Source organism: Pangasianodon hypophthalmus, chromosome 13, assembly GCF_027358585.1.
Source record: "Pangasianodon hypophthalmus isolate fPanHyp1 chromosome 13, fPanHyp1.pri, whole genome shotgun sequence".
Taxonomy (NCBI): Eukaryota; Metazoa; Chordata; class Actinopteri; order Siluriformes; family Pangasiidae; genus Pangasianodon; species Pangasianodon hypophthalmus.
The window spans coordinates 20,823,940-20,845,863 of NC_069722.1; the positions used below are offsets into that span (position 1 = coordinate 20,823,940).

Sequence of the window (21,924 nt, forward strand, 5' to 3'; positions counted from 1 at the left end):
ACCTGTGATTTGCCTGCTGGTATAAAAAATTAATCAACACCTTCTGACCAATCAGCGTTGAGAATTCAACAGCGCTGTGTCTGCACTTACAAAAGTCATTCTCATCAAAGCACAGCGATCGCTCCTGGAAGTGTGGGCACAGTGACATGAATGGTCTGATGCATAAATTAGTTTAATTAGATTAGTGCTGCACTGTTATTTATGACCCTGAGTCTAATTAAACCCTTTGATTCATCTGTATGTTCAGCGATGTAGAAACCCATAGCTCTTAACAGTTCACTAGTTTTTGCCAGAAGAGCCTATATATAAAATTGGTTCATTATAGACATGACAATTTAGTTATGTATGAAAAATCTCTCTCTCTCTCTCTCTCTCAGACACACACCATGTTTTTGTCTCTTTGGGGATTTGGAAAGGAAGAGCTGCATAATGACTTAAACTATAATGCAGCCGAAAATGCAATTACTCCAAAGGCTGCTGTCCTCGCCTGAACCGTCCGACTACATTTGTTAGTCTGGCAACACACACACACACACACACACACATGCACACACACACGCACACACGCACACACACGCACACACACACACACACTGCTCAAATAGTATTTGTCTCTTGCAATATGGACACAATGCAATATATATAGGGCATTGCAGTGTGTACAAGTGTGTGTGTGTGTGTGTGTGTGTGTGTGTGTGTGTATGTGTCTGAGAGAGAGCTGTCTGATACAATCACAATCTCTGCAGTCATAACAGTGTCTGGACGTCGAGCTCACTTTTCCAACTCATAATCATAAACAGTGAAAGAATGCTCACCTTTCATCACTGCATATGTGTGTGTGTGTGTGTATAACAGGTGTGAGTGCAATGCTAGCACAAAAATGTGTATATTATATAATCATATTGTATAATTTCAATAATTTTACATTTTTTAATAGAGTTACTGATAATATATTACAAGTATATGTTAATAACACCACTATTATTTACTATACATTAATGTACTAATAACAATATAGAAACAATAGTGTAACTACTAATTAATTACTGCAATAATATATTATTAATATTAAATTATAATCTACTACTAATATAGATTTATAACATACTAGTATCACTATTGTATACTAAAGTGCACTATCATATGCTTCCTTAATAACAATAATATTCTAATAGGAACAGTTGCAGTAATATGTACTAATAAACATTAATATGTACAACTGATATACTACCAATACTGACTAAAGCATGATATTTGTGTACTATGATACTAATATATGCAAGTGATATACTGTATATGCAGTATCTAGTAATATATTATATTCATATACTGTAGTATTACTATATGATTAACATAATATTAAGAAAATAATTCACAGATTTATACATCTTCAGTAACTGCTTTTTCATAGTCAGGGTCTCAGTGGATCCTATACCAGGAACACTGAGTGCGAGGTGTGTATACACCCTTAATGGGATGCCAGGCCATCACAGGGCACCATGCACACACACACACACACACACACACACACACACACACACAAACACAGACACATTCGCATACGCACACTCATTCACACTTAGGGGCAATATAGAGTCTGTCACTATCAACCATGCCAGGGTCAAAGTCACCGAGAACACATTATTCCCCATTCTGAAGATTGACATGAACATTACCTGAAGCTCTTGACCTGTATCTGCATGATTTTATGCATTGTGCTGCTGCCACATGATTGTCTCACTGAATAATTGCATGAATGAGCAAGTGTACAAGTGTTCCTAATATACTGACCGGTTGTTGACCACTATTACTAATATAGCATATAAATAGTAAACAAAGGTATTAACTATATACTATTAATTTAGTACCATGTACTTAACTTACTAATACAATACTACGAAGATACACTATGAATATAAGCCTAATTATTCAATTGAGTTTCTACACATTCTACATTATACAACACTCTATGCGTAGGTAATAATAATAATAATAATAATAATAATAATAATAATGATGATGATGTATGCTTGCACAATAAATATCACTGACTTTGGAAAGTCTTATAGCTAAAATGGCAAATCACATCAGTCCTTTTTTCATTAAGACCAAGGAACTGGCCATGATGCTTCAAGATGAAGTTGTTAATAGGAAAAAAATGGTAAAGGTTATAAAAAGATGAGCAAAGCTTTGAACCTTCCTAGGAACACTGTGAAATCCATTATAACGAAGTGGAAAAATATGGCACAACCCAGACGCTACCAAAATCAGGCCATCCTATTAACTGTGTGCACGGGCAAGAAGGGCAATTGTCAGAGAAGTGTCCAAGAGTCCAGATATGACACTGAAGGAGTTACAGAGCTCACAGGCTGAAACAGGAGAACCTTTGCAGACATCAACATCAACATATCATCAGCTCTTCACAGATCTGGACTCTGTGGGAAAGTGACCAGAAGGAAGCCACATCTGAGAAAGGCTAACAAAAATGCATGCGTGGAGTTTCCTAGAAACTATGTGACAAAATCTGAAAGCTTTTTAGAAAAGGTTTTGTAGTCTGATGAGACTAAAGTTGAGATATTTGGTCTAAAAGCAGACCAAATACAGTCCAATACCCAAATAACACCATTTCCTACCATCAAGCATGGTGGTGGTAGCATCCTGCTGTGGTGTTGCTTTCCAGCAGGAGGAACTGGAAATCTTGTTGCCATTACTGGCAGCATGGATGGAACCAAATCAACCAAAGTCTGGTTGATCAAAGTCAAATCAACAAAAATCTGTGTCTAGGGTGAAAATTCACATGCCAACAGGACAATAAGCCAAAGCACAGGGCAAAATCTACAAAAGAATGGCTTGAATAAAAAAAGGGGAAAGAAGGTCAAAGCCCAGACTTAAATCCAATTGAAAATCTGTGGTATGACCTAAAAATTGCAGTCCACCAACATTCTCCATCTAATTTGGGAGAGCTGGAGACAATTTGCATTGCGGAATGAGAGAAAAGGCCAAAATAAAAATGTGAAAAGCTCATAGAGACACATCTGAGACAACTCAAAGCTGTAATTGCTACAAATGTACACTGAGGGGGTGAATATTTATTATTTAAGCTGGTTTTAGATTTTTTTATTTACAAATATGTCTGAGGAGATTTTAAAAAATTAAATCCCATTCTAATATACGTACTACACTCTTCTCACACACTAGCTAACGCACACGCACACGCACACACACACACACACTACTGCAGGCTCTTCTCCTCACACCCTACGTAACACACATACTGTAAACTGCTACACACACACACACACACACACACACACACACGCACGCACACAAACACACACAAGCACCCTCCCTCGCTCTGATCTTTACAAAGTGTAGGAGCAGCCACACATTTACAAACCCACCTACGAAAAGCCATGAGGGCTTATATACACATACACACACACACACACACACACACACACACACACACACGCTTTGGAAGTGGTGTGTAATTTTACTCCAGACTCAAAAATCTGAACCTCTCTCACTCTCCCTTCTCTCTCATTTCTTACTGAGACAAAAGAAACCACACCAGAGTTATGACCTTCTGTTTATGTAACAAGGGTGTGTGTCTGTATGTATGGGTGTGAGAGGGAAAATGAGAAATTGTCTGAGTGGGTGTTGAACTTCGTAAGGAAGTTTTGACTTTGCAAACTAAGTACGGTATTTTTCAACCCACACAATATTAGAAATTGCCAAAGTGGACGCTTCAAGCTTACCATCATTTTCACTGCATTTCAGGGTGCATTTCATAGACAGGATTTTTAGGCAGAATGTTTGCTTTTGAGATAGGCAATCCCATAATTCTTTTTACTAGACTTGAGTTCTGTGGAAGTTTTTTTTTTAAATATGGAGGACCACTGGCGGTTGGTCACAATTCTGAATATCAGGGCTAAAAAAATCTGCTTCCTATCAGTAACCTGGCATTACTGTGATTAGACAATGTTTTCTTAATCTATCTAATTTTAGTTTCTCCTCTAAAGGTAAAATAAGTGATTGAGAAAGTGATCAGCCTCATTTGTATTTATTTTTTCCTCACATTCACCTCCTCAGTCAATGCTCATGAAGTTTTATGGATGTGTCACCAAAGCTGGCTTATATAAATTAGCCCCAATGTACACAAAATCTAGAGAAGAAAAATGGAATTTCACTGCGAAAATCACATCTTATATCGCTGATTGAAACGGCTAACCAACCACTCATCTATTCTTTACTAACCAGAGAGACTCTCTCTCTCTTGCTCTCTCTCTCTCTCTCTCTCTCACACACACACACACAAACACACACACATACACACAGAGAGTCTGGTATGAATAGTCGCCTGTCACTGCAGATCCATGTCTTGCCCCTATGCATGTCAGTTAAATCTCTCTCTCTGTCTGTCTTTCTCCCTCTCGCTCCCACACACACACACACACACACACACACACACACACACACACACACACACACACAGAGAGAGGGGTAGAATTTCTCTGCACCTGGACTTGGCAGGTGAACGTGTGAAAAACAGGTTTCCCAGAATTCCTGTTGCTATGGGAACTTGCCTGAGCAGTAGAGAAAAGTGACAGAATCAACAGTTAGAAATGGAAAATGACAGAAAGATACAGATATTGAAAGAAAGACAGAGGATGGAAGATAAAGAGAGACAGAGAGAGAGGAGAAAGAGACAAAGATGAGGGAGAGATTGGAGAAGACCAAGAGAGACAGACAGAAAAAAATAGACAGACAGAAAGAAAGAAAGAAAGAAAGAAAGAAAGAAAGAAAGAAAGGTACAGAGGAAGGAGAAATATAAAGACATAGAATGAAATACATGAATTGGTAGAGACAGGGGGGAAAAAGAGACAGAATGAGATTCACCTGGATAGCCTACTTTCTTATGCATGTGTACATACAGACCTTCCAACAAAATCATGACGTGCTGCATAAATACCGCTGACATACAGTCTTCTTCTCATTCTTTTTTTGCCTTGTACACATTGGACCACATGTACATCTTATCAAGCGATCCACTATCTGGCCCTCAGGTTCTTCTTACCATTGCTGTGACATTACCATGTACTGGCAGACAATGTTGTGACAGCCAGATATATCGATCATCACTGGCACAAGGTGGAATGGCTTTCTCTGCCTTGCACGGAAGCCCGTTAGGTGAGCCCAGCCACGGTTAGCCTCACTCGGTGCAACTCAGGTCCTGGGATGCTACACTGGTGCAGTGTATGCCCAGGAGAGTGGCATCTGCACTCACAAGTTGTAACCCGATCTGGAAAAGGTGCAGGTAGACATCTTCACCAGTGCCAATCAACTTATTGCTGATTGTGGTTCTCCCTGGTAGAAATAGACAGCCCAGGTAGGATGGTAGAGATAGACAGCCCCATAGGATGCACCGGGCCTCACCATCCATTGTACAACTTCCTGCTCTACCACTATTCATGGCCCCAAGATGGGTGGCAAAGCTTTGGTTTCCACTGCAGCTTTCACTGGGGCTTGGAACCCACTTACGGCTTTCTCTCCAAGCAGATTTGCTATTCCAGATGGACAGAGAGATTTAGTACCCCCAGCCAGGTCACCTGTGCTTGTGGGTTTGGCCCCTGGGAACCATTCACAAACTGAGGATTGCAACCTAGCAGTCCAGGAACCACTCCTCAATGCAAGAGTGCCTAGTACCCAGGACTTGTATGCTCTTTGGTGGAAGCTGTTCTTTGACTAGATCTGTTGCTCTGCACATTTCCCAATATCCTAACATGTCTTCAGGTACTGCCAGACAGTGTTATGTGGTGGCCACTGCAGCGCATTACAAAACCATAGATGACATCTTTCAGGGGCTCATAAACCTATTACAACTTTCTGAAAGGGGAGAGGTGCCTCCATTCACTCCGATTCCCCAGAATCCTGGTGTGAGATCATTCTCTTCGGATAGGGTCCCTTGAGGCCCCTACTTATGACCACAGGCAAGATGCCAAACTGAAATGTGTGCCACTAAAAACTAGTGATCACTTCGGCAAAAAGAGTAGGAGCGCTGCATGCTCTGGTGATCAGCTCACTGTGTGTGGCCAACTGACTCTCCAATGACCTAAATCTATCTATTGAGGGAGAACCTGCAGAGTGTTGAGTGCACTTGTTGTGTCTGGGATGCACCCTACTGTACTATTTAGACTGAACAGCCGTCATCAGATCCTTAAACCATCTGTTCATCTTCCTCAGAGGAAAGACTGGGGAGGGTAGTTCCCTTGTATAAACAGAGACTGGACCACAGAGTGGTGGACTATCACCATGGACTACAGGTGGTGCAGCCCCTACTGTGAAATGCCACTCTATGAGGATCTCCTCCGGGGCATTACTTAGAGACCTTCTGCTCCAAGAAGTCTGAGATGCTGCTATCTGGATGTCAACCATACACTACATGAGCATGAGTGCAGCAGCCATCTCTGAGCACCTTTCCAGGCAGCCCTAAACTTTGTTGGTTCCTCATAATATTGTGGCATGCAGGTGATTCTCACTGCCCCAAGCAGTTAGGGAGGGTGAAATATGATGCTAGTCACAGAAGTACCTGTGGTTCTATGAACCCATTACAACCTCCAAGGTTTCTTCTCACTTCTCACAGAAGAAAACTTCACAAGAAAGTTCCAGGGAAATAGGGTTTATGAGAGCAGTATTCATTTCAAATACAGTGTCATTTTTCACTTCGGGTTTGGCATGCATGCACACATGCACTAAACGGTATCTAGGGGATTCTCTCTATCCGTGGCAGTTATCTGGGTTTCACAGGACCACAGTTGCAAATGTAACTAGCATTAATCTGCATTTGCTTTTATATTTGAAATAATAATTATGCATTATTACAAATCATTTAAATCATGTTAAGTTTAACAGCCATGTCACTTGCTAACTTTAGCTATACTACTTGCTAGTGAGCTAACTAGCAAAGTGGCCAGTTAGCGCACATTATGATGATAATGTCATCATTGATAAATTAAACAGATTCACTCTCATCTACAGTTTATTGGCATAGTTTAACATAATGTTATGAAACTATGAAACTACAGAACTATAAATTTGCATATGAAATTACGATCAAGTTTGTCCAAAACTGTACAAATGTCATAGGAATGTCCAAACACGACCAGATACACACTCAATACTGGTGAAAATATACATTTTTCTACTTTTCTTTAGATTTGTCCTAACATGCTTCTTCCTAGTACACACACAATGTAACACTGACCTCAGGGTTAGTTATGTGAATTGAAAGCGTGTGTGTTTGTGTGTGTTTGTGTGTGTTTGTGTGTGTGTTTACACAGCAGTATTAAGGTCACACTTAGACACACCCACACAGACTGTTAGTGTGTGTGTGTGTGTGTGTGTGTGTGTGTGCCCTTCCCCCGCCACTCTTTCTTTCATCTGGGTGACTGAAGCGCCACATTTTCCATTCTCTTATTCTTCTCCTGTCTGCAGACAGACAGAGACAGTCTGAACACTGCCATGAGTTTTTATTTTGTATTTTGCTCACCTCCTGTTATTGTCGTAATAAAATACTCATAAACCCCCATAACATCCAGAAGGTGCCATAATTGTGCAACATCACTGTGAAAATGCTTTCATATTCCCATTCCCATTGAAAGGACATTTAGTTTGATGACTGACTGAAGGCACTATTCATCCTTACCTTTTGTGGCATTTTGCCTTCAGGATGCCGTTCTGCCATTTTCAAGGACACCTCAGCAACGAAGGATTTTATGATTTATTCTCCCAATTGTCTGCTCAGAATTTATTATGTCTGCAGAAAATAACTTTTAAAACAGTACCAGTCTGTTCCTACCAAACACAGACCCACATCTGTCATTTAACCAGTAACAAAAACTAGCAGGCTAGTCACCATTGACTAGACATATGTTTAAGCATTTTGGCTAAATCTAACAAGATTGATGTTATTTAATTCGATTAAATAAAGGTTCACATATTTGAGATTAAATAATCTTTGTCCAATCTAGCTAGCTAATGTTTGCAGGGAATATTGGATAGTTAACACAGCTAATGATTCTTTTAACAACAATTGGCTAGGTAACATGCTAATCATGATTTTTAACAACACTCATGTACAACCTGATTGAGAAATTTCTAAATTTCTAAATCCTTGAAAATTGATGATTTTTAGATATTAAGCCATAAAGTTTCGACGCTCAATAAAGTTAAAGCACATACAACTTTCCAACTATTCAAAATGTGTTTTAAGCAATATGTTGGTGTAGAACTTCTCTTGTATAAATTTTTATACCAGTTATAAACATCAATCTCAAAAATCTCAAAATATCAATGACTGATTCTTGTGGCCAAAATCATGCACTCTGTCTCACCGATTGTGCATCTATCTGGTGCTAATTTGTTGGTTAATGCTGAATTTTTTTGTTATTCCCGTGAGAAGTTAGCAGTTGTATGCTAACACAAGTCACAAAAAAACATTGGTAGCACAGTTGGAGATAAAATTTCAACCATCTCAAACATAAGTGATAACGGTCAGGTTTAGCTGTTAGTGTCAAAAATCAAAAGAGCAAGAGCGTCTTTTCTCAATCACCATTTTCCAGCGATGTTCAATGTCATATTAATGAGAAATCTGACATAGAAATAGTTGGAGACAGCAAACATTGGACAGCAAACATTGGAGACAACAAACATCAGAATTCCAGAATGCAGTGAAACTATATGATGCAGTTGCACTGAGTTACAGCAGAGATTCAGCTCGGCTAGCTAGTGACCTACAAGATGTCCAGCACGAGGGAGTTCATGGCAGTATTAGTATGAAAGTCGAAGCTTTAGAAGCTGAAGCCAACATGTAGATGAAAGAGGTTCACACAGAAAAAGTCTTCTCAGAATTTCATTACAAAAATTTGTTTCACCTAGCTAGAATTCTCAAAAATTGCCTGTGCACACTGGGTGGGAAGGATGGCATTACAATAGCCAATTGACAATAGCCAATCCTGGGCATCTTTGAGCTCTTGTATGGGAAAGGGGGCAGTTTGTGCTTTCCTCTGAGTGTGTTAAGCTGTTACCCTGTGACGTAGCATAAGCAACAGTTCCAGTAGATGCATGTCATGTGACAGTGTTAGAGATAGGGTGGTGGAAATTGACAAATGACCAATATTGGGGGAAAATGGGATTTAAAAAAAAAGTTCAATTAAAATACATTTTAAAAAAGTAAATAAATAACTAAATTAACTATTATGTATGCACAAACAAATTGTGTTAAATTAAATTTATGTTGGAGGAACCCATTCTCAAAATCCTGCCTAGGGCCCTACAGACCCATTGACTGGCTGTGGTTCAACAATTACTACAACATCAACATCAAACAATGAGTAGTAAGGATCACAAACAACCGATTATGTATTTACAGCAAACTACAGTGCTATTCCAGCAGTCATTGATATTTCCTTCTTAAAATCAATAACAGACATTTTAAAAATAATAGCAACCAAATATAGCTGTGTCTGTAGTTATGTAATTTTTTAGACACTTTCATTTATAGAAATATGATTTCTCATTTCCTAAATAAGGTGCAGTCAGGTAAATGGCTATGGTCATGTGACCATTTGTACCATCCTCACGAAAATGTTCAGCGTTTTGATTATTCTATTATTCTGAAGATCACTAGAGTATAGTGTTCGACCCCAAACCCAGCAGGGAAAAGCTGGACAAAAAGGCAGCAGCAATCATCTATTATCTAATAATACATATCCCCAGCCTAAACTGGGTCACCATCTGTTTGCTAATATAACACACAGACCTACTTTCATGCAAGCTGTCATCTGGATAATAAATGTATTACCGTTAAACATGGATCACCGAAAAAGAATAAACTTTCATGGAGGTAAAGTGGAAATGCCTATTGAGGACAAAAGCAGAAACAACTGATGCTCCATGTCAAACACTACAGTTTACATTTTGTTAGTACTCTCATGGTAATGTCAGTCATTTTAAGAAAACATCCAAATACACCAGTTGTCAAAGTTGCTCAGATCCTTATACTTGTCCATTTTTCCTGCTTCCAACAAATCAACTTCGAGAACTGACTGTTCACTTGCTGCCTAATATATCCCAATGCTTGACAGGTGCCACTGTAGATAATCATCTATGAGATAATCAGTGCTATTCATTTCACCTGTCAGTGGTTTTAATGCTATAACTGAACAGTACACACACACACACACGTATATATATGAAACTGTATTTATGATGTATATACTATATATGAATATACTATATATGAACTGCATATACTATATATAAAAAAATGTCATTTTGTCTGTTTATAGTTACATGTAATGTTGTGGAAAGTCCACAAAACATTTTTCACTTATGTTAGCTATAAACAATCTTTTATATTTGCCAGCCCCTTTTGTTTCTCGGAAAACTTAGTGACTGTTACAAAGCGCTGACACTGGAGACTCCTTCCATAAATGAATAAATAAATGACTCCCTCCAGGAAGCTTCAGTATATCAACAATGATATCATATGTTTTTCTTTGTTAAATAACACAGCTTTAAAATCAGCTTATTATTATGCTTAAATTATGTGGAGCATCTGGCATAAAAATCCTTTTACTATAGAAACTAAGGATGTAAATCTCAAGCTTCCACAGGATACGATATCGATTCTTAAAGCAACGATATGATAATTGACAACACCACTGAATCTACTATGATACAATTTGATTTAGTAGCCTCTGATCGATATATGACCAACTTTGTTCAGAATCTGGAGTAGGCCTACCATTAAATCACGAATAATGATGACGTAGAGCAGGACTATTTTAAGTATCAGAGTTATGGGCAAATCAACTCATTTGCCTATTTTCCACTCTGTCCTTTTTCTTTTCTTTTCTTTTCTTTCTTTTCCATGATTTTCTCTCTAATTTAGTCTTGCCAATATCATGTGAAGCCAGTCAAGTGCAACTTTTTGAACTGCTGCTCCTGCTGCATCATGGGGCGGTGTAACGCACTCAGAGGAAAGCTCCATCTGCCCCCTTCCACATACATGAGCTCACAGATGCCCATGATTGGCTAGTGTAGTCTGTCCTTTTCAATGATAATTTGTTTCTAATGAATTATAATCAATAGTAATTGATTTTATGATTATTGTCTTGATTCATTTCAATCATGTACATTTATATTTATGGCATTTTTGGCAGACGCCGTTATCCAGAGTGACTTTCAGAAGTGTTTTGAAGTTTCCGACAGTAAATACATCCTCGTACTGGTTCAGCAAGTCAGAGACTAAGAGTACTTGGTCATTAGTGATCGTTACACCCCTAATAGAAACAATATGTATTAGAATAAGCACATTAATATAAACCTGTGATATGGCTTGCAACCAAAACTATAGTCAGATCAGCCATAAACCCCAAACCACAAATAGACATCCATGCAGAAGTATATACCAGCCTCATGGACAGGTTTTTTATTCAAATTTATGTAAACTGCATGCCTAACTAATCATATATCATGTCATGTAACCATTTTTGACTGTTGGCTATAAGCTTTCATTACATTATCTATATTAGCATCATAGATTCAGGGCAAAATGAAAGAAGAAAACTTAAGACACCAAATGTGTCTTGGCTGATTGAAATTTGATTTTGCCAAATCATTTATGATATTGCTGTATCCTAACTGCTTAACCATGACTAAGCAGAAATCTTCAGAGCTGGGACATGAAGAGCTTAGCATGCAGAACGAGCCCCAAATGTAGCAAGCTGATATTTTACATAATCACAGCACTCAGGATCTCCCCCTCACTGACTGAAATGGAAGAGAAATCACAGGTCTGTAAGTTATAATGAGACACGTTGGCGTGTAGGTGCCAAGTAGACCCCACAGGAGGTTTTCCATTTTCTCAGAGGCAGCTGATTAGCACAGTAGGATTGAAACCTTCACCCCCTTTGAGATCTACTTTAGTGTTCAAATTTGGCAACTCTTCTCCTCTGGCCACAAAGACAAGGGAAAATTGCAGTAATTATCCAAATTCCCTTGATTGGGTCAGATAGCCTGGGAAACAGCCAAGTGGGTTTCCAGTTTGGTTTAAGGATGGGGAGCTTAAAATGGCCGTTGCGCTGCAGAAATTGAATTGGTACGTGCAAATCATGGCAGGCATTTAGTTTGATGTCTAAATTGTTGTGTGGGTGTTTTACAGCGCTGTTAAAAAAAGAAGACAGGGAGAGAGCCAGCTGAAAACGGGCAAAGTAAGCAAATGACAAAGCAGATAAGTTCAAGTTCAAAGGAGAATTTTGGCAAATGAGGTAGATTTTTGTCCTGGACAATTGTTCAAATATAGTTACGATCACATTTTACACTATCAAACAAAACCCATTAATGATGAATTGGAGGTGTAATTAATTAATGTTATGGAATTGGTGATACCCCTGAGAGAACACCAAATCCAATGTACAGAGCAGTGTATTTTAAATATAATGCAAATATATGTATATTGAAATATTTGTGATGTGTTTAGTGATTCTGGTGCTAATTTGTTGGTTGGTGCTGTACTGTCTATAGTTGGGTGCGTCTCAATCAGCTCCCTAGCTCCCTGGGTCATGAATCAGTATATTGTGTACATGAGTTCAGGCACTGGTAAGGACCCTGGGTCACTACACATTGGGACACTCGTGACACAATTTCCAGCAACATGACTACGTACTCGCATTGTAAAACGTCACTACTGGTATTTATCAACAACAGGCAGGACAGATATCTTTCTGACATTATGTGTCATATAAATTTGTTATCTTAAACACTTAAAAGTCATTAGACACAAACAAACCACATATAGAATGTCAAATACAGTTAAACACTGCTAACGTAAGTAGTCAACTGAGAGCTACAACAACGATAACGAGCTATTTATGTTTGTAGACGAAGTTTTTGAGCTGGGAGGCTTCCGAAAGATTTTCCAGTATGGGAACATAGTGAGCATGGATGCTCTCTGGTTTTTGCATTGTGGGATTTTTAGGGAGCGAAAGTTTCAGTGCACTGGAAGGATGTTGCAATGGAGACAGCCCTTAAAATGGCCGACTCCCTGATCAGTGCCCCGACTACTGAACTAGGGAGCTGATTGAGATGCACCCTTTGCTATTCCTGTGAGATGTTATATCTAATGCAGTTACACTGGTGTTTAATAGGAGAAAAAAAATTCAGTGATCTCAATAATAAAGGATAACAGTCAGCTTTTGTTAGTTTCTGAAAAAAAAACCCAAAGAGCAAGAGATTCATTTCTCACTCACCGTTCCTCAGCGACGTTCAGCAGTCATATCAGTGAGAAGTCCAGCGTAGAAGTAGTGAAGACTGCAAAACGTTGGAGTCAAAGTTCCAGAATACAATTGCGATGAGTTACTAGTTCAGCTAGTTAGCGATCTACAAGATGGCAAGAGGAGGTGAGAGAGCTGGACAGAGTAAAAGACTAAAGCGCTGCCGCATCACTTTCTTTTTCTTTAGGTACATAATGAAGTGAGAGAGAAATCCCACTGCTGCCACTATCAGCAGTTAGTTGAACAGCATTGTGGGTAATATAGGGAACCATTAATCAAAGTAAATGACCAATGTGTCGATGTTTAAACTAAAAATATCAACTCAGAATTTCAGTATAGAATAAACCTTGGACACCACTGAAGATAAATAAAGATGCATATTAACAAGTAAGTCATTCGGAATTGATTTTTCAAGATTATTATATTATATTATTACAATTTTCTACCTTGCCTTATATATCATAAACAATTACTGGTGGATTATTAATGTTACACATAGACTACAGATATGTAATCTATGCTGGTGACTCAGAATTATCCAGAAAGAACCTGTTAATCATTTTAAGGGTACTTATTAGTTTTTAATTTTTTATTATAATTATAGTTATTATTTTCTATGTTCAGGAGGCACAGTGGCTTAGTGGTTAGCACTGTCGCCTCACACCTCCAGGGTACCATAACTTCCCCAGGTAAGAGACGCACACGGACCCAGCCATCCACATGATGTAAAAGAAAATGTGATTCATCAGGCCACCTTCTTCCATTGCTCCGGGGTCCAGTTCTGATGCTCACATGCCCATTATAGGTGCTTTTGGCGGTGAACAGGGGTCAGCATGGGCTCTCTGACCAGTCTGCGGCTACACAGCCCCATATACAGCAAGCCGTGATGCACTGTGTGTTCTGACACCTTTCTATCATAGCCAGCATTAACTTTTTCAGCAATCTGTGCTAAAGTAGCTCTTCTGTGGGATCGGACCAGATGGTCTTGCCTTCGCTCCCCACACAAATTACACCAATGAGCCTTGGGCACCCATGACCCTGTCGCTGGTTCACCGGTTGTCCTTCCTTGGACCACTTTTGGTAGGTACTACCCACTGCATACCGGGAACACCACACAAGACCTGCTGTTTTGGAGATGCTTTGACCCAGTTGTCTAGCCATCACAATCTGGCCCTTGTCAAAGGCGCTCAGATACTTATGCTTGCCCATTTTTCCGGCTTTCAACACATCAACTTCAAGAACTGACTGTTCACTTGCTGCCTAATGTATCCCACCCCTTGACAAGTGCCACTGTAACAAAATAATCAGTGTTATTCACTTCACCTGTCAGTGGTTTTAATGTCATGGCTGATCAGTGTATGTATGACTGAATACTAAATCATATTCTACTCACTATAGAAGTGGTTGGGAAAGTAATGGGCTTTTAGCCCCTGTATAATGCACCATAATGTATGTCCAGTATCTGAAACTATTTAAGTTTGGATAATTAATTCTGTAATTCCCTTGTAATATTTTGAAAAACACCAAATCCCAGCATCCCTTGCTTCATGTCGGAAATCCCCCATTCACCTCAGTCAGCTCAGGTTACAACTCACTTTGAAAGTATTATAATCATATCCATAACTTACAAAGTATGTCGTCTTTCTGAAGCTTCTCGAATATTTTACACTACATTTTTTTCCTTTTAAATATAGCATTGAGCATTAGTAGGCTAAAAACTACACGTCCCATAATCCCACTCTCCAGCCTGGCGAGCTTATTGTGTGTTAAATGTTGCTTAACTATCAAGTTGATCGTCTTTATCAGTCACGGCGTTCCTGAGCAACATTTTTTTGCATTAAAGAGATGAAATAAAAAAAGTTTTTCTGCGATTAGATAACTACATATGTATATCTGGTTAGTTATTGGGGGTGGGGGGGAGTGTTTACATGGCCTTAATACCCGGATGTGGCGACGGTCTCTGATTTGTCCATGGATATGTAGTTCTGAAAGTAGAGTACGAAAAAATATATAGGAAAAACATATATATACACCGATAAATTTTTACTTATCCAGGAACTTTCTGGTTCGTGAATCAAATTCGAATCCAAGCAAGCTTGTTCATTTTCCGATTTGGGAGTTTACTTCCGGCTCCAGCAGTGACGTAGTACTCAGGGTTGCCAGGTATGTATGCTAGTTCCAGTTTAAGGCAGCCCAAATAATAGACTAATAGACAGGCGTATCGTTTTAAAATCTAGATTTGTAAATTTAAATTAAATGGCAGACACTTTTATCCAGAAAGGTGTACACAAATCTCATTACTGTTTTAAAAAATCATCATCATGCCAAATAATTACAAATTGTATAGAATACAGTGCATACTACTATTAACACATACATTTAATGACACTGTATTGTCATAAAGAATAGTTGTGAGTATGAGTAGACCAAATCACTGACACACAATATAATACCTTTATACAGTAACACGCAACTCGTGCTCATGATGAGTCCAGGTTTAAAAGTAGGTTAAGCCCGCACTAAAACCGAGGATCTGGCAACACCGCAGGCAGCCCACCTCGGTGTCTGTTTTGTATGCGCGAGCGCTCCGGTGTCCCGCTGGAAGAAAAGAGCGGAGCAACTAAACCGAGCGGGGGCGAAAAGCGAGATATGAAAAAATAAGAGTCGCTATTTTTTTTTTTTTTTTGCACTAACAAATAACGACGGATATCTTTTCCGGGATCGGATTTTTAAATCAGTTGGTCTGGATTTTAAGGAGAAGCACAGGAGTGAGTGAGAGGTGAGAGCAGAAGAAGAAGAAAAAAGCGTCGGTTATTTGAGCTGAGAAAGAAAAAAATTGCAGCAAGAGCATAAAAAAAGAGAGGAAAAAATGCTCGGTGCATGTTAGACTGAAGTTAGACTCCAGTATTATGCGATTTTTATCGTAACAAACAATGAGACATGCAGCACTGCAAGCAGTGTCCGACTTCATAGATGTAAACTCCAATCTCGAGATAGGAATGGATTTTGATGATGAGAAGGCGCCGCGATTATCGAAGTATATCGATATGTGGGATCGATAGGAAATCAACCAGACTTTGAACGATACTTAGGTTATTACATATTCATTACACGTGTGATTGCACATTACATAAAGTCACGAGTGTTTCCGATTATCAGAGTATCGTTTCTCTTGTAGAATCGCGATAAAAAAACAATAGAAACCATCACAGACATTCTAATGGTTTCCACTACAAATACCATTAGAAACCATCAGCTAACCATTAAAACCATTACCATTCAATAATTGGTCCGACAAAGTGCCAACGAATTACCAGCAGAGACCCACAGGGACCATTACAGTTTCCATTAAAACCATTATAAATTCTACAAGGGTTTCTATTGTTTTTTTCAGCAGGGTGGTTTGTCGATGTCTGACATGCTACTGTACTGGTGTCTTGGTCTGGTTTATCACTGTATCAATGTATCGGTGTGTATCAAAGTATCTGTAGTATTAGTGTGGTGTAGTATTGATGTACTGATCGGCTATCAGAGTATCATTGTGTTGAAGTATCTGTAGTATTAGTGTATTGATCCAGTATCAGAGTATCATTGTGTTGAAGTATCTGTAGTATTAGTGTATTGATCCAGTATCAGAGTATCATTGTGTTGAAGTATCTGTAGTATTAGTGTATTGATCCAGTATCAGAGTATCGTTGTGTTGAAGTATCTGTAGTATTAGTGTATTGATCCAGTATCAGAGTATCGTTGTGTTGAAGTATCTGTAGTATTAGTGTATTGATCCAGTATCAGAGTATCATTGTGTTGAAGTATCTGGAATATTAGCGTAGCGTAGTATTGACGTAATGATCCAGTATCAGAGTATCATCGTGTTGAAGTATCTGTAGTATTAGTGTATTGATCCAGTATCAGAGTATCATCGTGTTGAAGTATCTGTAGTATTAGTGTATTGATCCAGTATCAGAGTATCGTTGTGTTGAAGTATCTGTAGTATTAGTGTATTGATCCAGTATCAGAGTATCAGTGTTGAAGTATCTGGAATATTAGCGTAGCGTAGTATTGACGTAATGATCCAGTATCAGAGTATCATCGTGTTGAAGTATCTGTAGTATTAGTGTATTGATCCAGTATCAGAGTATCATCGTGTTGAAGTATCTGTAGTATTAGTGTATTGATCCAGTATCAGAGTATCGTTGTGTTGAAGTATCTGTAGTATTAGTGCATTGATCCAGTATCAGAGTATCAGTGTTGAAGTATCTGTAGTATTAGTGTGATGTAGTATTGATGTATTGATCCAGTATCAGAGTATCATTGTGTTGAACTATCTGTAGGTTCATTGTAGTATTCGCTGTAATGTTGTAGTATTAGTGAATCAAACCAGTATACCAGAGTATCATTCTATTGCTGAGTTGATATAGCAGAGTATCTGTAGTATCCATGTGTCATGATGTTGTCTCACTGTATGAAAGTATCGTGGTATCAGAGTACTTGTAGTACTGGTGTATATGAAAGTATCAGTAATGTCAGTGTGGTGTAGTATTGATCAGAGTATCATTGTATTGCTGTGCTCATGTAGCAGAGTATCTGTATTATCCATGTGCCATAATATTGTTTCATTGTCTCGAAGTATCAGTGTATCAGAATATTTGTAGTAACGGTGTATATCAAAGTATCTGTAGTATTAGTTTGGTGTAGTATTGATATATGGATCCAGTGTCAGTGTTGAAGTGTTGGTGTATTGATGCATCAGAATGTCCATTGTATCAGTGTGTTGTAGTACTAGTGAATCAAACCAGTATATCAGAGTATCATTGTATTGGTGTGCTGATGTAGCAGAGTATCTGTAGTATCCCTGTGTCATAATATAGTCATCGTCTGTGTATCAGAGTATCGGTGTATGAGAGTACTTGTAGTATTGGTGTATAGCAGAGTAACGGTAATATTAGTGTGGTCTGGTATTGAAGTATTGATCAGAGTATCATTATGTTGAACTGTTGGTGTGTTGATCTGTCAGAGTATCCATAGTATTGATGTGTCGTCGTATTATTTCTCAAATAATTATATCAGAATATCATCATATTGAAATAGTATTGTACTGATGTATCGTAATATTAGTATATTGTACTATTAGTGTATCAAACCAGTATATCAGAGTATCATCATTTATCTGTAATATCGATGTGTTGTGATATTGTTGTATCAAACTATCAGCAGTATCAGTTTTCTAGATACTAGTAGTATTAATGTATCAGTGTCCATAGTATCAGTGCGTTGTAGTATTAGTGTATCAAATCAGTATATCAGAGTATCATTGAAGTATTGATGTCACAAAGTATCAGTAGTATCCATGTGTCATTGTATCATTGTGTTTATCACTGTATGCATCAATGTATCAGTGTAAAATAGTACTTGTAGTATCAAAGCATCATTGTATCAAGTATTTGTAGTAATATTGTGGCGTAGTATTGACGTATTGATCCAATGTGTCAGGATACACCAAGTGTTAATGTGTTAATGTAGCAGTGTCTGTAGTTTTCATGTATCATAATATAGTCATATCAATCCTATATATCAGAGTATCATTATATCAATTATGTACTCAGTGTATCAAAGTACTTGTAATATTGGTGTACATCACAGTATTTTTGTATTAAAATATCTATGGTATTATTATAGTGTATGTAGTATTGATCCAATGTAAGATCCAGTTGGTGAATCAGAGTGTCCACAGAATTGATGTGTTGTAATGTTAGTGCATCAAATAAGTATATCAGAGTATCATACTGGAGTATAAACCTTTAGAATGGTGAATTTTTCTGTATATACGTTTGAGTGTGCCAGATTTTAGAGGGAAATCAAACGTTTAAACACCACTACACAAGCTAGCTAGCTAACTATCTAGCATGCCACTTTGTTTTCCATTATGTAAACATTCTTGGCATTACATTTAGCTACAGTTTTTGTTGATAAGTGCTAATTAGTTGTTATAATTATCATAATGAGTTATGTTGCATGGGGCCACTTGTGTGGCATGAGAATTATGCATTTATTACATATAGCTATAGGTAGCCAATATAGATCATGCATGTTACATGTTAGCTAGCAGTTAGAAAAGCATAGAAGTTAGCAAGGGTTGTTAGTAACGTCTCGTGTACACAATTATAGAAGGGATAATATATGATTAAGATGTAGACTAATGTAACCACTTGCTTAAATGGAAAGCTTATTTAGGCTACTTTTGTTACATTCTGAATCAATTTCTGTGTCTATGCTAAAGCTTTTTGATTTCTTTTTCCACAGAGAAAGGCAACAATGAAATGACTCATGGGATGGACACTATGAAACCTTCAGGAACTGGATAATAAACTATACCTACAATAACACAATAATAACGACATAAAAAATGTGAACATTTTTTTCAACATGCTACACGAATGGGAAATTTGGAAAATCTGCATCGTAGGCTGAACCTGCAAGAACCTGCCATGTTTTGAGCCATTTCTATTCCTTTGATGTGATTTTGTCTTTTTTTTTTTTAAAGAAGCACCATCACTGAATAACCCGATGCGTCCTCGAAGCGCGCATGTGTGGCGCAATGGGTTGGTGTGTGCGTAGCTAGCCATAAATCCGTTACCATGGCTCAGACGAGTTTACTGCAGGGAAAGCGCTTCTACTGCCGAGAGTGGGTTTTCCACAAGATCCAGCACTGCCTCCAGGAGAAAACTGGCACTTCCTGTGGCTCAGGAAGGGAAGGTCCGCCCATCTCAGGGGTTGGCGCTTCATCAGGTGCAGGGAAATCAGGATCATGGGGCGTTTTGCTGGTTGGAGGACCAGGAAGCGGCAAAACAGCACTTTGCACTGAGCTGTTGTGGCCGAGCTCGCAGCACGGCAATCATCGCGGTTTAAGCCAATTCTGCTTAGCATTTCATTTCTGCCGTGCCGACGATTCTGACACGGTGTGTGTGAGCGGTTTCATACGAGGCCTGGTGACACAGATCTGCAGAAGTGGACTCGTACCGCAATATGAGGAGAAAATTCGTGACCCTGCCATCCAGAACGCTCTGAAGCCTGGAGAGTGTGAGAGGAACCCGAGCGAGGTGTTTAAAAGGTGAGTAACATAACATGCATGTGCTATGATTATTCAGCAAATGTTGTGTTAAATATCCTGAAAAGAAGCAACAAGATGAAGACTCGAAAAATGTGAGTGAGTTAGCCAACGACTCATTATACCGTCATATATGGTACCTTCCTATTCTTGTACAGCAAGTGACCAACTGAGTGATGGTGGGGTAAATATGTGGGGATCTGAATGGGATGGCATGAGTAGTAGGAATAATTATAAAACTACCTGTTGTACCCTGCTGTGCTCTTCTTATGCGGCAAGCAGCCATGTGACGTAGGTGTTGCCTTCAAATTGTAAGGAAGTCAACAAGACTAAAATGATGTAATTAATAAGCTCAAGGCAAGTCTAAAAAAAGGGATTTGTATCACACAGTTCCAAGTCTTGTCAACTTCTGAAACTCTTATTGTGTTCAAAAGTCTGCTTTCAGTCAGAAACTGGCAGCCAGCAGTGCGGCGATCCAACAGATCACAGTCTTAATGATGCTGAAGCTTGTGGCCAGAAAAGTATCCAAAACATGAGGCTACCAATGGTCTAAAAACATACTAATAGATAATGCAGGCAGTATATGTAAGCTTTTAGGTGGATGGAGGTCTAACCAGCGTCTCACAGTTCATAAGCAGTATCCGGACGGCTAGTGTTTGAATTAGCATTCATGCTAATAAGATCATAATGGAGAGATGTTAAAAAAAAAGGAATGTAACTTTGCTATATCTCAGTCTGTTCAATAGCTAGCTTAGTTAGTTATAGACAAACAGTTAACAGGTAGTATATAACTCAACCCACTCAAGCCTGACAGGACACAGAGACGCTAAACGCAAATGACCTGTAGCTACAGGATATAGATGTTATAGCTAATGTTACGCTTTATTTCATAACACAATAAACCCCTACTTCGTATGTGTGAGCTAGCAACGTATCAGCTAAATATATATACTACTGATCTTAGATCAGGAGTCAGGTTATGCCAGCTGACCTGGTCTGCACTATTTGAACAGACACACACACACACACACACACACACACACACACACACACACACACAAAGAGCTCGCATGACTTGTTTTGGAGCACTGGGTCAGCTGGAGTGCCTCGGACTGGAATGTGCTACAGAAAGCACACACACCCCTTTGTCCGAGCATCTGGTGTCACTTAACACACACACACACTTACACAGGAGGGGATAGTAGAGTAAATGGTCAACAGAGTTATTGATTCATCAGGCACTTTGCCAAAATATGGTCACTTGAAAATGTCCAAATCCAAAGGCTCCACTCTTCGAGCGTCCAGTTCCAAAGCCTTGGAAGAGACACGTTACGCTTGTAGTAGATAACTAGTTTGTGCTGATAGTTGTTTAATATAATATTATATGATATACCCTCATTGAATTCTTGAATCTGATTGGTCAGGAGTTAAGTATTCATGTTGTCGTGTTATATTCTATATTTGTTCTAGAGAGGCTACATA

General features: G+C 38.7%; 1 protein-coding gene across 1 annotated transcript in view; it reads left to right on the forward strand.

The window, feature by feature from the left end:
• Window positions 1-15,973: 15,973 nt before the first annotated feature.
• ankrd50 (ankyrin repeat domain 50) overlaps window positions 15,974-21,924 on the forward strand; it is a 35,162-nt gene continuing 29,211 nt past the window's right edge. Inside the window, exons 1-2 of the mRNA XM_026916633.3 lie at window positions 15,974-16,116; window positions 19,638-20,445. Of these exons, the coding sequence (XP_026772434.1) occupies window positions 19,973-20,445 (473 nt within the window). The 5' untranslated portion in view covers window positions 15,974-16,116; window positions 19,638-19,972. The remainder of the gene's footprint in view (window positions 16,117-19,637; window positions 20,446-21,924) is intronic.